The 14,221-nt window shown below is 37.1% G+C and overlaps 1 protein-coding gene and 1 long non-coding RNA gene across 5 annotated transcripts in view; one reads left to right on the forward strand and one right to left on the reverse strand.

Moving 5' to 3' along the window:
* CEP85L (centrosomal protein 85 like) overlaps positions 1-14,221 on the forward strand; it is a 147,971-nt gene that overhangs the window by 99,121 nt on the left and 34,629 nt on the right. For all 4 annotated transcript variants that reach the window (XM_002690081.7, XM_010808408.4, XM_015472797.3 and 1 more), the window contains exons 5-6: positions 6,043-6,160; positions 11,507-11,686. In XM_002690081.7, coding sequence (XP_002690127.3) covers positions 6,043-6,160; positions 11,507-11,686 — 298 coding nt within the window. The remainder of the gene's footprint in view (positions 1-6,042; positions 6,161-11,506; positions 11,687-14,221) is intronic.
* The window catches only part of LOC132346214 (uncharacterized), a 41,973-nt gene that overhangs the window by 2,307 nt on the left and 25,445 nt on the right, over positions 1-14,221 (reverse strand). The window lies entirely within an intron of this gene.

Genomic DNA, 14,221 nt, shown 5'->3' on the forward strand with positions numbered 1-14,221 from the left:
AAGTTGTTCATGATTGCATGAGAAAAAAAATTTTTTACCATGCCTATAGCTTTTATAGATTTTGGTTAATTAGATCAAAGAAGATCAAATGTTAAGGAAAATTAGCTGCTATAGAAACTGTTCTTATGGTTACCAGTGGGAAATGATCAGAGCGATAGATTGAAAGTTTGGAATTGACATAGATGTATTTTTAAAATAGGTAACCGACAAGGACCTACTGTATATGGCACAGGGAAATCTGTTCAATATTCTGTAATAACCTAAATGGGAAAAGAATTTGGAAAAGAGTGTACATTTATATATGTAACTAAATCACTTTGCTGTACACCTGGAACTAATAGAGCATTGTTAATCAACTATACTCCAATATAAAATATAATTGTTTTAAAAAGTAAGAAAAAGAAACTGTTCTTAAGTGTCCCCATCTTATGAGAAAAAGCATATAATTTAATTGCAAAAGCAACTCAAAGGAGGAAAGCTGGTTTCCTAATTCTTTATACTCGATACTAACCATTTAGGTCATTCTGAATAAGATACTTGACCTTTTGCAAATTGATTGTCTCGTCTGCCTGGGTACAAGGAGTTTCACTACTTAAGCAAAAAGTGAGGTTTTCGAAGATCACTGTTTTAGGCAACTCCCCTCTCCCACCTAGCTGTACAGCATGAGGATTAAATGAATGAATGTGTGTAAAAAGTCTTAATCCTGTCTGATGCACAGTGGCCATTTAACAAAGAGTAGCCTCATTATATGTGTTTTGTGTATATAATAGTTATATTTATGTAATTGTCTTTCCTCAGTGGATTCTGAGCTCCTTCACAGAAGAGAGTTTCAAGTATATTTTATTATTCATAATAGAAACTCACTAAATATTTGTTCAGAGGAAATAGCCTCATTTTAATGAAAAAGAAGCTAAGGTTTTTGGTTAATCTATGCTGTTGCTGATACTCATGGTTCTTATAATGGTTTACACTTAGAAGTTGCTTGGCTCCTGCCACTGAATTGAACAGATAAAATAGAAGGTGCACTGGAGCCTGATTCAGAGAGGAAACCTGCTACGCTCAGTGGAGATAGCTGAGTTAATGTTATTAGTAAATGATACTATCAGCACAGAGGAGAATCTCATTCTGTCATTACTTGCAATTTCCAACATAGTACCTACAAATCTTCTTAAAATTGTACAATATTAAGAAATCTGACTAGCCACTGTTTCGGGGTTCTTCGGAAGGAGACTAAATCTTTCAGTTCAGTTCAGTCGTTCAGTCATGTCTGACTGTTCGCAAACCCCATAGACAACAGCACGCCAGGCCTCCCTGTCCATCACCAACTCTGAAGTCTACTCAAACTCATCTCCATTGAGTCGGTGATGTCATCCAACCATCTCATCCTCTGTCGTCCCCTTCTCCTCCTGCCTTCAATCTTTCCCAGCATCAGGATCTTTTCAAATGAGTCAGCTCTTCACATCAGGTGGCCAAAGTATTGGAGTTTCAGCTTCAGCATCAGTCTGTCCAGTGAACATTCAGGACTGATCTCCTTTAGGATGGACTGGTTGGATCTCCTTGCAGTCCAAGGGACTCTCAAGAGTCTTCTCCAACACCACGGTTCAAAAGCATCAATTCTTCAGCACTCAGCTTCCTTTATAGTCCAACTCTCACATCCATACATGACCACTGGAAAAACCATAGCTTTGACAAGATGGACCTTTGTTGGCAAAGTAATGTCTCTGCTTTTTAATATGCTGTCTAGGTTGGTCATAACTTTTCATCCAAGGAGTAAGCATCTTTTTATTTCATGGTTACAGTCACCATCTGCAGTGATTTTTGGAGCCCCCAAAAATAAAGTCAGCCACTGTTTCCTTATCTATTTGCCATGAAGTGATGGGACCAGATGCCATGATTTTTGTTTTCTGAATGTTGAGCTTTAAGCCAACTTTTTCACTCTCCTCTTTCACTTTCATCAAGAGGCTTTTTAGTTCCTCTTCACTTTCTACCATAAGTGTAGTGTCATCTGCATATCTGAGGTTATTGATATGTCTCCTGGCAGTCTTGATTCCAGCATGTGCTGCATCCAGCCCAGCGTTTCTCATGATATACTCTGCATATAAGTTAAATAAGCAGGGTGACAATATATAGGTCTTTTGTATTCATGAGCCCTAGAACACACCTGCATTTATACTAATGAGGTGATTCTTGAGCCCTGAATTTCTGCTTCAGGACCTGGGCTGTTCACCAGAGAGACCAACGCTGTGGTCAGAGGGTTGGGTCTTGGAGCTAGTTCAGCCTCCAGGACTGGAGATTGAATTCAGTCACACAGCTGGTGATTTAATCGGTCATGCCCATGCAGTGAAATTCTATAATAAAAATTTGGGGAACTCACCAGATTTGTGGCCAGTTGGCTAAAAGTGTGGGTGACCTGGGATCCCACTTGCCTGGCATCTGAAGTGAGGCTTTCTTGCTGGGGACTCTGCCCGAAGAGTTGTGAAATCCAGTGCTAAGTTACAGTGTTTGGTGTCTGAATGGAGTTTCACACAGTATAGCAGTTGGCCTTGAAACGAAATAGATTTAGAAATTGATTTTACGATGCTATATACCTAGGTTCTTTTAAACTGCCAGTGAGTCTGTTCTGGTTCGGGAGCACTGGTTTGGGACCCTGTGACGAGACCTAAAAGGCGTGAGAGCAGGTGCTGTCCACGTGCCATAGAGGTGGCTCTGAGGTTCCACAGTGCCACCCCAGGTGCCCTGCACCAGGGCCTGGAGCGGAACCTACGTGTCCCATGCCCCGGCCGCTCCCAGCCCACTCTGGCTAGAGTCTGATGGCAGTGGCAGCGCTAAGGGACCCACCTCAGGAACAGTATAAGCTTTGAAGACGTTGCTGGGTACCTCTCCTGGGAGGAAGGGAGGCTCCTTGATGAGGCTCAGAGATGCCTGTACCTCAGTGTGATGCTGCAGAACTTTGCACTCGTATCTTCACTAGCTAGGGCTTCAGGGACAGTGCTGAAAAGCAGTGGGTAGAAGGATATCTATGCCTTCTTCCTGATGTCAATGACCCAGATAACCATGATGGTGTGATCACTCACCTAGAACCAGACACCTTGGAGTGCGAAGTCAAGTGGGCCTTACGAAGCATCACTGTGAACAAAGCTAATGGAGGTGATGGAATTCCAGCTCAGCTATTTCAAATCCTAAAAGATGATGCTGGTAAAGTGCTGCACTCAATATGCCAGCAAATTTGGAAAAGTCAGCAGTGGCCACAGGACTGGAAAAGGTCAGTTTTCATTCCAATCTCAAAGAAAGGCAGTGCCAAAGAATGTTCAAACTACCTCACGATTGCACTCCTTTCACACGCTAGCAAAGTAAGGCTCAAAATTCTGCAAGCTAGACTTCAACAGAACATAAACTGAGAACTTCCAGATGTTCAAGCTGGATTTCGAAAAGGCAGAGGAATCAGATACCAAATTGCCAACATCCATTGAATCATAGGAAAAGCAAGAGAATTCCAGAAAGACATCTATTTCTGCTTCATTGACTACACCAAAGTCTTTGTATGGATCACAACAAACTGTGGAAAATTCTTAAAAAGATGGGAATACCAGACCACCTGACCTGCCTCCTGAGAAACCTGTATGCAGGTCAAAAAGCTACAGTTAGAACTGGACATGGGACAACAGACTTGTTACAAATCGAGAAAGGAGTATGTCAGGCTGTGTATTGTCACCCTGCTTATTTAACTTCTATGCAGAGTACATCACACAAAATGCTGGGCTGGATGAAGCACAAGCTGGAATCAAGATTGCTGGGAGAAATATCAAAATAACCTCATATATGCACATGACACCACCCCTATGGCATAAAGTGAAGAGGAACTAAAGAGCCTCTTGATGAAGGTGAAAGAGGAGAGTGAAAAAGTTGTCTTAAATATCAACATTCAAAAAACCAAGATCATGGCATCCAGTCCCATCACTTCATGGCAAATAGATGGGGAAATAACAGAAACAGAGACTTTATTTTCTTGGGCTCCAAAAATCACTGTAGATGCTGACTGCAGCCATGATATTAAAAGACACTTGCTCCATGGAAGAAAAGCTATGACCAACCTAGACAGTATATTAAAAAGCAGAGACATGACTTTGCTGACAAAGGTCCGTCTAGTCAAAGCTATGGTTTTTCCAGTAGTCATGTATGGATGTGAGCGTTGGACCATAAAGAAGGTTGAGCACTGAAGAATTGATGCTTTTGAACTGTGATGTAGAAGACTCTTGAGAGTCCCTTGGACTGCAAGGAGATCCAACCAGTCCATCCTAAAGGAGATCAGTCCTGAATATTCATTGAAAGGAATGATGCTGAAGCTGAAGCTCCCATACTTTGGCCACTTGATTCGAAGAGCCTACTCCTTAGAAAAGGCTCTGATGGGAAAGATTGAAGGCCAGAGAAGGGGACGACAGAGGATGAGGTGGTTGGATTGCATCAATGACTCAACAGACATGAGTTTGAGCAGGCTCCGGGAGATGATGAAGGACAGGGAGGCCTGGCGTGCTGCAGTCTGTGGGGTCATAAAGAGTTGGACATGACTGAGCAACTGAACAATAAATATATCTAGGTATAAACAGCCAAAATAACTTAGAAACACACTATTAAAACTGTATTAAATACTCAAGTAAACTGATAAAAATAATGAAATCTTAATTCAACACTTGTGATAGAGAATAAATATGATATAAATATAATAAATAAATACCCCATCTTGCATTATGGGATCTATCTCAAAATGAAAGCTGTACTATAAATTGCTATGAGCAATATCTCATCTGTTAATTGATCATGTATGTGAAATTAGAGTTAATAACTTTTAATATCCTGATATGTACACATATGCCTTGCTTTAGGAATCTGATCATAAATCCCAGGTTATAAAGCAGGTGAGTTAGAAGGACATTTAGTATGAATTCTATTTTTTAAAAAAATCCACACTATACCAAAGAATTCACCACTGATTTTAAAAGTTTACCTAGCAAAATTATATGATTTTACTTCCACATGTAATTAAGTGTGAAACATACACGTTGCTGAAGGCTCAAATGATAGCATTTTTTAGTAATAAAATATTTTAAAATTAAGATATTACATTTTTTAGACATGTTATCACATACTTAATAGTTTATAGTATAATATAAACAAACTAATAAAATTTTACTGGTCTTTGTCTTTCCACCGTATACCTTTGGTCACCTCTTCTTTTATTTCAATCTGTCTTCCCTCTCTATCTCTTACAACCTCATTATGAGTCTTGTTATTAAATTTTTGATGATTAATGATAATACATATAAAACTCTTAGCATGTTGCCTGACACATTAACAGTTTTCAGATGTTTTAGGAAACATTCTCAAAAGTTACACAATTTGATTAAAGTAAGTTATGATCCACTGAGGAAATATTTGAACTTCAGCGTGTCCGGGTCCAGCATGAGGTGACATTAAAATGAAATTTCAGCGCCATCAAGAGATGTAAATCTGCCACCATGTGAGTTCTCCATCCTTAGTAATGTTTCTGCATAGATCATGCAACCTGGATATTGTAGATAAGGTGCAGGCAGAGTACAGCAAGTGAACTACATGATATTTATAAAAATACCTGTCACTCATTACAATGAGTTTTTTCAGATGTTTCAATTGGTATTGTGTGTCAAAAAGAATTTGGATGAATGGAAAGAATGATATTAAGATAACGACATTCCAGACTGAGAATGAAACAGTTTGTATACTAGGCAGCAAGAAGAAAGAAAGCAAAGCATGACTTTGTTAGAACCTAGAAAGAGTATTCTCCAAAAGATTATGTTCTTTTAAGTAACCAGAAGTACTCAGTATAAACTTTTTTCTATATTTAACATATCTCATGGTACTGTGGTTTAAAAAGATTTCTTCTTATGAATTTTAAGATCATACTTCTAACTCTTAATGCCAAATTAGAATACTGAAAATTCTGCTTTTAATTGTATCAACTTATAAAAATATGTTTTTTGTAATGTGACCCCAACTTATGTTTTGCAGGCAGAAGCAACAAATTACCCACCTGCATGAAAGAATAAGGGATAATGAATTACGAGCACAGCATGCCATGTTAGGACACTATGTAAACTGTGAGGGTTCTTCCGGGGCTGGTTTACAGGTAAGATTACAAAGGGTTTTGTAGTTATCGTTTTACTAGTCTTGTCAAACATATGCTTAAGCTGTATGATTAGGACATTTGGGGACTAGTAATCTGTTCCTATGGTTCATATTTATATGTGTAGTAAAAGACGTTCCAGTGCTGTTTTCCAGCTGTCCAGTTCACATGCTTTTCCCACACTAATAGGAATTACTATTATCAGTTTCTAGTGTAGCCTCCCAGAGTTGATATTTATTACAACTCACAGATAAATTTATTTTATCCTACACAAAAGATATCAAAATATATAAAATATTCAACATACTACTTTTTTTTCATATTATATAAAATACAATGCCTATTTCCATATCATTACCTAGGCAGCATCCCTTTCCTTTGCTTTTATAGCTGCTTGATTTCCCATTTTATGGAAACAGCATAATTTATCCATCCTATCTTTGCTTGTCAAAATTTGGGTTGTTTCTAATTTGGGACTACTATGCACAATCTTATAAAAGTGAAAATCTATACTCATTAAACAGTAACTCCCCATTTCACTCCCTGACCCATGGCAACTACCATTCTACTTTCTGTCTCTGTCATTTTTAATTACTCCAGGTATCTCATGTTAAATGGAATTATGTAGTATTTGTCTTTTTGTGGCTGGCATATTTCACTTAGCATAATATCCTCAAGGTTCATCCACATTGTAGCACGTGTCAGAATTTCCTTCCCTGTTAAGGCCAAATAATATCCCATTGGATGCATACCATGTTTCGCTTTTCTACTCATCTTCCAGTGGACATTTGGCTGGATTCCGTATTCTATCTGTAGTAAATAATACCGCTGTGAACATTTTTGCATCATTATTTGAACATGAATACTACTGGCAAATACTTTATGGTAGTACGTACTTCTATTTGGTCATTTCCGTTTATATCTTTATTCTTAGAATTAAATCAATTTAAGTGTAATTTTTTCCTCCATTATATTTTTAAACTTGCAGTTTTATTAAAGGCATTGTTATATTAAAATCAGGACATGATAAATGAAGACCAAATAACAGACTTATTTGCGGCAGAGGCACTTAACATAGAGATTCCAGCTTGTTTGTCATACTTCAGTTACTAATACATCAAATAGCTTGTTATTATGTGATGTCATCTAAAAGTCTCTATCATACTGAGATTAATAGTGTTCAGTTATTTGAAAGTGGTATTTCTGTACTACTTAAGTAGTATAATTTGCTTTGATAAGGGTATTTTAATAGAACCATGCAGTTTCCCCTTATAACTTCGTTATTCTGAATAAAGGTTTTACTTGAATTATACAATTAATATTACCAAAAAACATAAAACTCAATATCTGTCTGCAAGCTAAAGAAAATGTTTTTTGACACATAGCATCAGACCAGTAGAGGGCTCTCTAAGTCAGTCTGCAAGGACAGATAGAAATATAAGGAAAATGGGGTTGCTAAAAATATTATAAGAATTTTAAATTATGTGGGGGAATTAAAATATTGTTGAGAAATTCATTTTAAAAGATAAGTGTGAGACTCCTCTGGCGGTCCAGTGGTTAAGACTTCACCTTCCAATGCAGGTTCAATTCCTGGTCAGAGATCTAAGATCCCACATGACTGGTGGCCAAAAAAACCCCCAAAAAACATAGAACAGAAGCAATGTTGTAACAAATTAAACACTTTAACAATGGTGTACATCAAAACAATCTTTTTAAAAAAAGGTAAGTGCAATTAATAAAAGAGAATGCAAGGAACCCCCTCCAATACTAAATGGATACAATAAATATATAAATGTTTTTCAGTAGATTGATACAGAGTGAATAAAATGGCAAAGGTTTAGAAGTAACAACTAATACAATAAATTCTCCTTAGTGAAGGAAGTTTTTATTTTTCTTTATATTTTATTGAACAAATTTGACATGTAATATGGAATGAGTTTGGGCTTCCCTTGTGGCTCAGAGGGCAAAGAATTCACTTGCAACCCAGATCTGGGTTTCACCCCTGGGTCTGGAACATCCTTTGAAGAAGGGATTGGACATCCACTCCAGTATTCTTGCCTGGAGAATTCCCATGGATAGAGGAGCCTGGCAGGCTACGGTCCATGGGGTCACAGAAGAGTCAGACACGACTAAGTTACTAAGCACACACGCACAGTGTGTTTAAGGTGTATGGCATGTTGCTTTGATACATTTATATGTAATATGATTGCTATTTTAGTGGTATTTATCACATTACATAATTATAGTACAATATTATTATTTGTATTCATTATACTGTGCATTAACTACTTGTGGCATATTTACTGCTTGTTGAAATTTTACCCTTAAACACCACACTCTTATCCTCTGTGGGTGCTCCACCCCTTCTCATGATCTCTGGAAAGAAGGTTCTTTCTGTTTATTACAGGTTTAATTTATTTAGATTCCACGTATAAGTGGTATCATACGGTACTTGCTTTTCTTTATCTGATTTATCTCATTTAGCATAATGTGCCCAAGATCTGTATATGTGTGAAGATATCCTCCTTTCTCATGGCTGAATAAACTCCATTGTATATTACATCTTTTATCCATTCATACGTTGATGAATGTTGGGATTGTGGCCTTATCTTGGCTGTTGTAAATCAGCTCAGATCAGTCACTCAGTTGTGTCCGACTTTGCGACCCCATGCATCGCAGCACGCCAGGCCTCCCTGTCCATCACCAACTCCCAGAGTTCACTGATAACTCACGTCCATCGAGTCAGTGATGCCATCCAGCCATCTCATCCTCTGTCGTCCCCTTCTCCTCCTGCCCCCAATCCCTCCCAGCATCAGAGTCTTTTCCAGTGAGTCAACTCTTCGCATGAGGTGGCCAAAGTACTGGAGTTTCAGCTTTAGCATCATTCCTTCCAAAGAAATCCCAGGGCTGATCTCCTTCAGAATGGACTGGTTAGATCTCCTATGATAACTATGGGAGTGCATGTATCTTGTAGAAATCATGTTTTCTTCTGGGTGTATATCCAGAGATGAAACTGCTGGATCCTGTGGTAGATTTGTTTTTTTATATTTTTGAGGAACCATCATGTTGTTTTCTGTAATGGCCACACTAATTTATACTCCCACCAACCATGTTTAAGGTCCCCTTTCCACCACATCCTTTCCAGCACCACTTATCTCTTGTCTTCTTTATGATAACCATTCTAACAGGTGGGAGGTAAGATATTATTTTGATTTTGATTTGAATTTCTCTGATGATTAGCATTCCCTGATGTGATGTTGAGCACTTTTTCACGTGTCTGTTGGCCATTTTTATTTTCTCTTTGAAAATATGTCTGTTTAGTTCTTCTGCCTATTTTTAAATCAGGTTGTCTTTTGTTAAGTTGAATGAGTCTTTTATGTATTTTGGATTTTAACCCCCTTATCTGATACGGGGTTTGTAGAATGTTCTCCCAGTCAGTAGGTTGTCTTTTCATTGTTAATTGTTTCTTTTACTGCACTTCTTTTTTAGTTTGATTAGTCTCATTTGTTGATTTTTGCTTTTGCTGTTTGTCCTTTTGGCATTATGTAAGAAAAAAGTCATTGCCAAGACAAATATCGATGACTTCTAGGAGTTTTATGGTATCAGGTCTTATGTTAATTTTTTGAGTCATGTGATGCAGGGGCCTACTTTCATTGTTCTGCGTGTGTTTCTACAGTTTTCCCAGCACCATACCCACTGGGCGCTCTTGGCCCCTGTTGAATACTAGCAGACATCGTATTTTAGAGTCTAATTCTGGGCTCTCCGTTCGGTTTCAGTGGTCAGTGTGTCAGTGCCAGTACCAGTTTTATTACGGTGATTTGTAGGGTAATTTGGAATCTGGAGTGTGATGCTTCTGGTTTTGTTCTTTTTCTCAGTATTGCTTTGGCTGTCCAGAGTCTTTTCTGGATCCTCACAAACTTCAGGATTGTTTATTCTATTTCTGTGAAGAGTAGCAAAGGAATGTTTTCCTTGGATTTATAAACATTACTTTTTATGCACAGCATTTTGTATTTGCACATTTTTGGGGTCCATAACTTGTTCATCCTAACTCCTTAGTATATTTAAAAAAGGAAATTATGCTTTTAATATTCTGTGTATTCTAGGTTTAAAAAGTATATTTTTGAAATAAAATACCTTTTAAATTAATTTACAGATAAAAAATACAACTCTTGAGAAGTAAATGCTGTTTGCCTATTAAAAACTTTGAATAACCTTACAATCAAAATGACCTGAGAACTAGACATTGCCAAATCTCATAGGTGGAAAATGAGAACCAGGTCTTTATCCTAAAATTCAAACTTCCCCAGTTGTTTCAATAGTAGAATTACTAGAACCAAAGAGTGGTTTGTACTTACAATATCTTATACCAAAATTTCAACCTGTAGTTAACAGGCTTGCATGGAAAAAACACAAATGTGAAAGACCCTTCTTCCTTTTGTTAAAAATTGAAGAAGAAAGGCCAGCACTTGTTATTTGTTGTCTTTCTGATGATAGCCATTCTGCTAGGTATGAGGTCTGTCTCACTGTGGCTTTGATTTGCATTTCCCCAACAATGAGTGATGTTGAACATCTTTTCATGTGCCTGTATGTCTTCTTTGAAAAAATTTTTTCAGGTCCTCTGTCCATTTTTTAATTGGGTTTTTTCTTTTTTTTTCCCCTTGATATTGAGTTGTATGAGTTCTTTATGTATTTTGGATATTAACCTCTTATCAGATGTATCATTTGCCTTTATCTTCTCTCATTCAGATCTTGTCTGACTCTCCCTCAAAGCCTTGCTCATGAAGAGAATAATACATTTGTTCATTTAGCAATTATTTTTTAACTCATGTTGTGCTCAGTCACTGCTCTATGAAATAGGGATATAAGAACAATTAAGATGAACAAAAATTCCTGATTTCATGACCCTTACTTTCTGGTTAGGGGAAACACTCTATTAATATTTATTGATATGTATTTATTGGTATGTATTAACTTTATTAGGGATGTCTCATTTACCTGTTAGCTAAAAATGATCACCTGTGAGAAAAGACTTCTTTAGTCTTCATTTCCCCAGAACTTTTACTTCTTTATAATGTACTTTTTACACTCTAATTATGCCTTTTAACCAAATAATAACTACTTTTTATTTAGCTTCTGCTTTGTGCTAAAACTTCGTGTAACTTGGCCATGGTAGGTAATTTGAATTGATCATGGCACATAACTGAGAAGCAGGAGAACTGGGATTTGCTGAGGTCTGTCATTAAAGGCTTGTGATGCTCTTTGTTCTGTCCCTCATTTCCAATGTCTTTCCATTGGTTCAGGACAGGTAAACTTGTAAAGCCTTGCCTGTGTGTTTCTCTTTCTGAATAGCCACAATATGAGAACACCTCCCTCCAGACTCCATTTTCAGACCAGTCAGCATCCCATTCCCAGCACGAGGAACTTGAGCAAAAGCTTGCATCTACTGAGAAAGAAGTTTTACAGCTCAATCAGTTTCTCAAACAAAGAATAAGCCAATTTAGTGAAGAGAAGAAGAAACTGGAGGAAAAGGTAGGTATTTTTAATAAAGTTAAATAAGGCCAAGGGCATTCCTTCAGCATATGATTTTTTTTTGTTATCTACTGTATGCCAGGTATCTTACCAAGTTTATTATTCTAAAGTGAATAGTTTTACAGTAACTTTTGAGAAACCCTGTGCTATCTACAAAAATCCAGGCTTTTTTTTTTTTTTTTTTTTTTGAGAAACAAAAACACCATTGTATATTATATTATGTCTTTCTAAATAATAGTAAAGCTCTTTTTAGTTGCCTATGCTGAGATTTGACACCAATAACTTTTCTCCTTTTCCTTTTTGGATCCTGTATCTTTGTCATGTGTGGTAGGAAGGACTGCTAAATGAAATAAAAGTGGTCTTTCTTTCAGAAGCACATGACTTCAAGTTATTTAAGCTGAAGCCCTTGAATAGAATAAGTAGTGAAAGCCAAATGCCTATATGTACACAGTGTATCTGTACATTTATTTGACCTTTCTGCCTTTATTATTTTCACATACTTCATCTCATTCCATTATATTGGCTTTAGATTTCTCTTGTTACACTCAACTTACTCTTCTATTAACTAACCTCCCATTCAGGTGATCTTAAGGCAGTCACCATAATTTTCTGTAGACAAGATTGGCACTATTGATAAGGAACTCATTGATATTTTTGAGTCAGTATAGATATACACGTGTGTATATACACACACACACATGAGCTAAAATTTTTTGTCTTCCCCCCAAAATTTGACATTTTACATGGTAGATAGAAATTGTTGAAAAGCTAGAAGTAAAATTCAAGATAATTTAACTCTTTGTTTGCTGCCTTGGTTCTAATAATAATTTATTAAAAAATTAGAGGAAAATACTTTTTCCCTAATTTATTTTGTTCTGATAATTGTATTTAAAATAAAGAAAAATAAATCTGTAAATTTCTTCTAAAATGGGACTCTCCTATTGCTTTCTAGGAATGATGTCAGTATTGTGTAATACCTTCTTGAAAGAAAAATCTTATCTTTTTATAACTGAAAGAAGAAAGATTTATTAGCATTGTGTCATTTGATGGCTTCCCTGGTAGCTCAGACAGTAAAGAATCTGCCTGCAATGCAGGAGACCCAGGTTCAGTCCCTGGGTTGGGAAGATCCTCTGGAGAAGGGAATTTACACATTCTAGTATTCTTGCCTGGAAAATTCCATGGACACAGGAGCCTGACGGGCTTCAATCCATAGACTCACAAAGAGTCAGACATGACTCAGTGACTAACACTTTCCCTTTTCTTTTCTTTTCTTTTCATTTTTTGTTGCTGTTGTTCAGTCACTAAGTTATGTCCGACTCTTTGTAACTGCATGGACTGCAGCTTGCCAGACTTCCCTGTCCTTCACCATGTCCTGAAGTTTGCTCAAACTCATGTCCACTGAGTTAGTGATGCCATCCAACCCTCTCATCTGTTGTCCCCTTCTCCCCCTGCCTTCAATCTGTCCCAGCATCAGGGTCTCTTCCAGTGAGTTGGCTCTTGGCCTCAGATGGCCAAAATATTGGAGCTTCAGCATCAGTCTGTCCAATTATTTGAATATTCATGGTTGGTTTCCTTTAAGATTGACTAGTTTGATCTCCTTGCAGTCCAAGGGACTCTAGAGAGTCTTCTTCACCCCAACAGTTTGAAAGCATCAATTCATTTACCCATAGGTAATCACTGGAGTTCAAAATTCAGTGACCTCTATTAATGTGAAACAGAAAACTTGAAAGTTAAATAAACAGAAACCAGAAAATAGAGAACTTCTCATCAGTCAGCACGGTAAAGAAAACAAGAAAACTAGATCCAGTAATTATGTGTGGTCAGCTGCTTGTGGTCACAGACAACAGAGATAATGTCTGATCAAGTATTGGCCAAGATCTGTGATCCAGAGCAGCAAGCCTGACATGATAGCAAAGAAGAGAGTTGACCAACCAGAGAAAAAGAAGTTACCTAGGATGCCTTTGCATGGTAGAAGACAACATGACTAAATTATTCTAGTGGCTCCTGTCTGAGGTCACAATAATGTCACATTTAAGACAGTTAAACAATCAAGTGTGAATTAGGGAGCATGCAGTAAAAGTAGACTGGTTACTTATGTAACTTACAGGGTCATTTGCTAAGGCAAAAACAGGATTGTGTGGTCTTTTTAGGTCACAACCAGTGCCAACATCTGTAAGTTCTGATAGAGAACAAGTTAAATTGTCACACCAGTACCTTGATTTTAGTCCTAAGAAAGCCCCAGCACATAGTAGGATTTGTCTATTTTACCAGTGTTGCTCCTTACCCAAAGAACTAAGTGGCTCCTAATTTTATTAATGGAATAAATAGATGAAATAGGATGTGATGTTTTTCTAATTGAAATTGTTTTAATAAAAGTTGTTATACATTGGACCTGAAAGAAATTAGATAAAGCACAAAAGAAACTAGATTGTGGCCAAGCATTAGCTTTTATAAAATTTGGAAGAGTAATCCATTATACTACTAATTACTACTTATTTCCATAGTGAATATGAGAAAAGGCTATAAAGTTACTTT

The sequence above is a fragment of the Bos taurus genome, chromosome 9 (assembly GCF_002263795.3).
Source record: "Bos taurus isolate L1 Dominette 01449 registration number 42190680 breed Hereford chromosome 9, ARS-UCD2.0, whole genome shotgun sequence".
NCBI lineage: Eukaryota > Metazoa > Chordata > Mammalia > Artiodactyla > Bovidae > Bos > Bos taurus.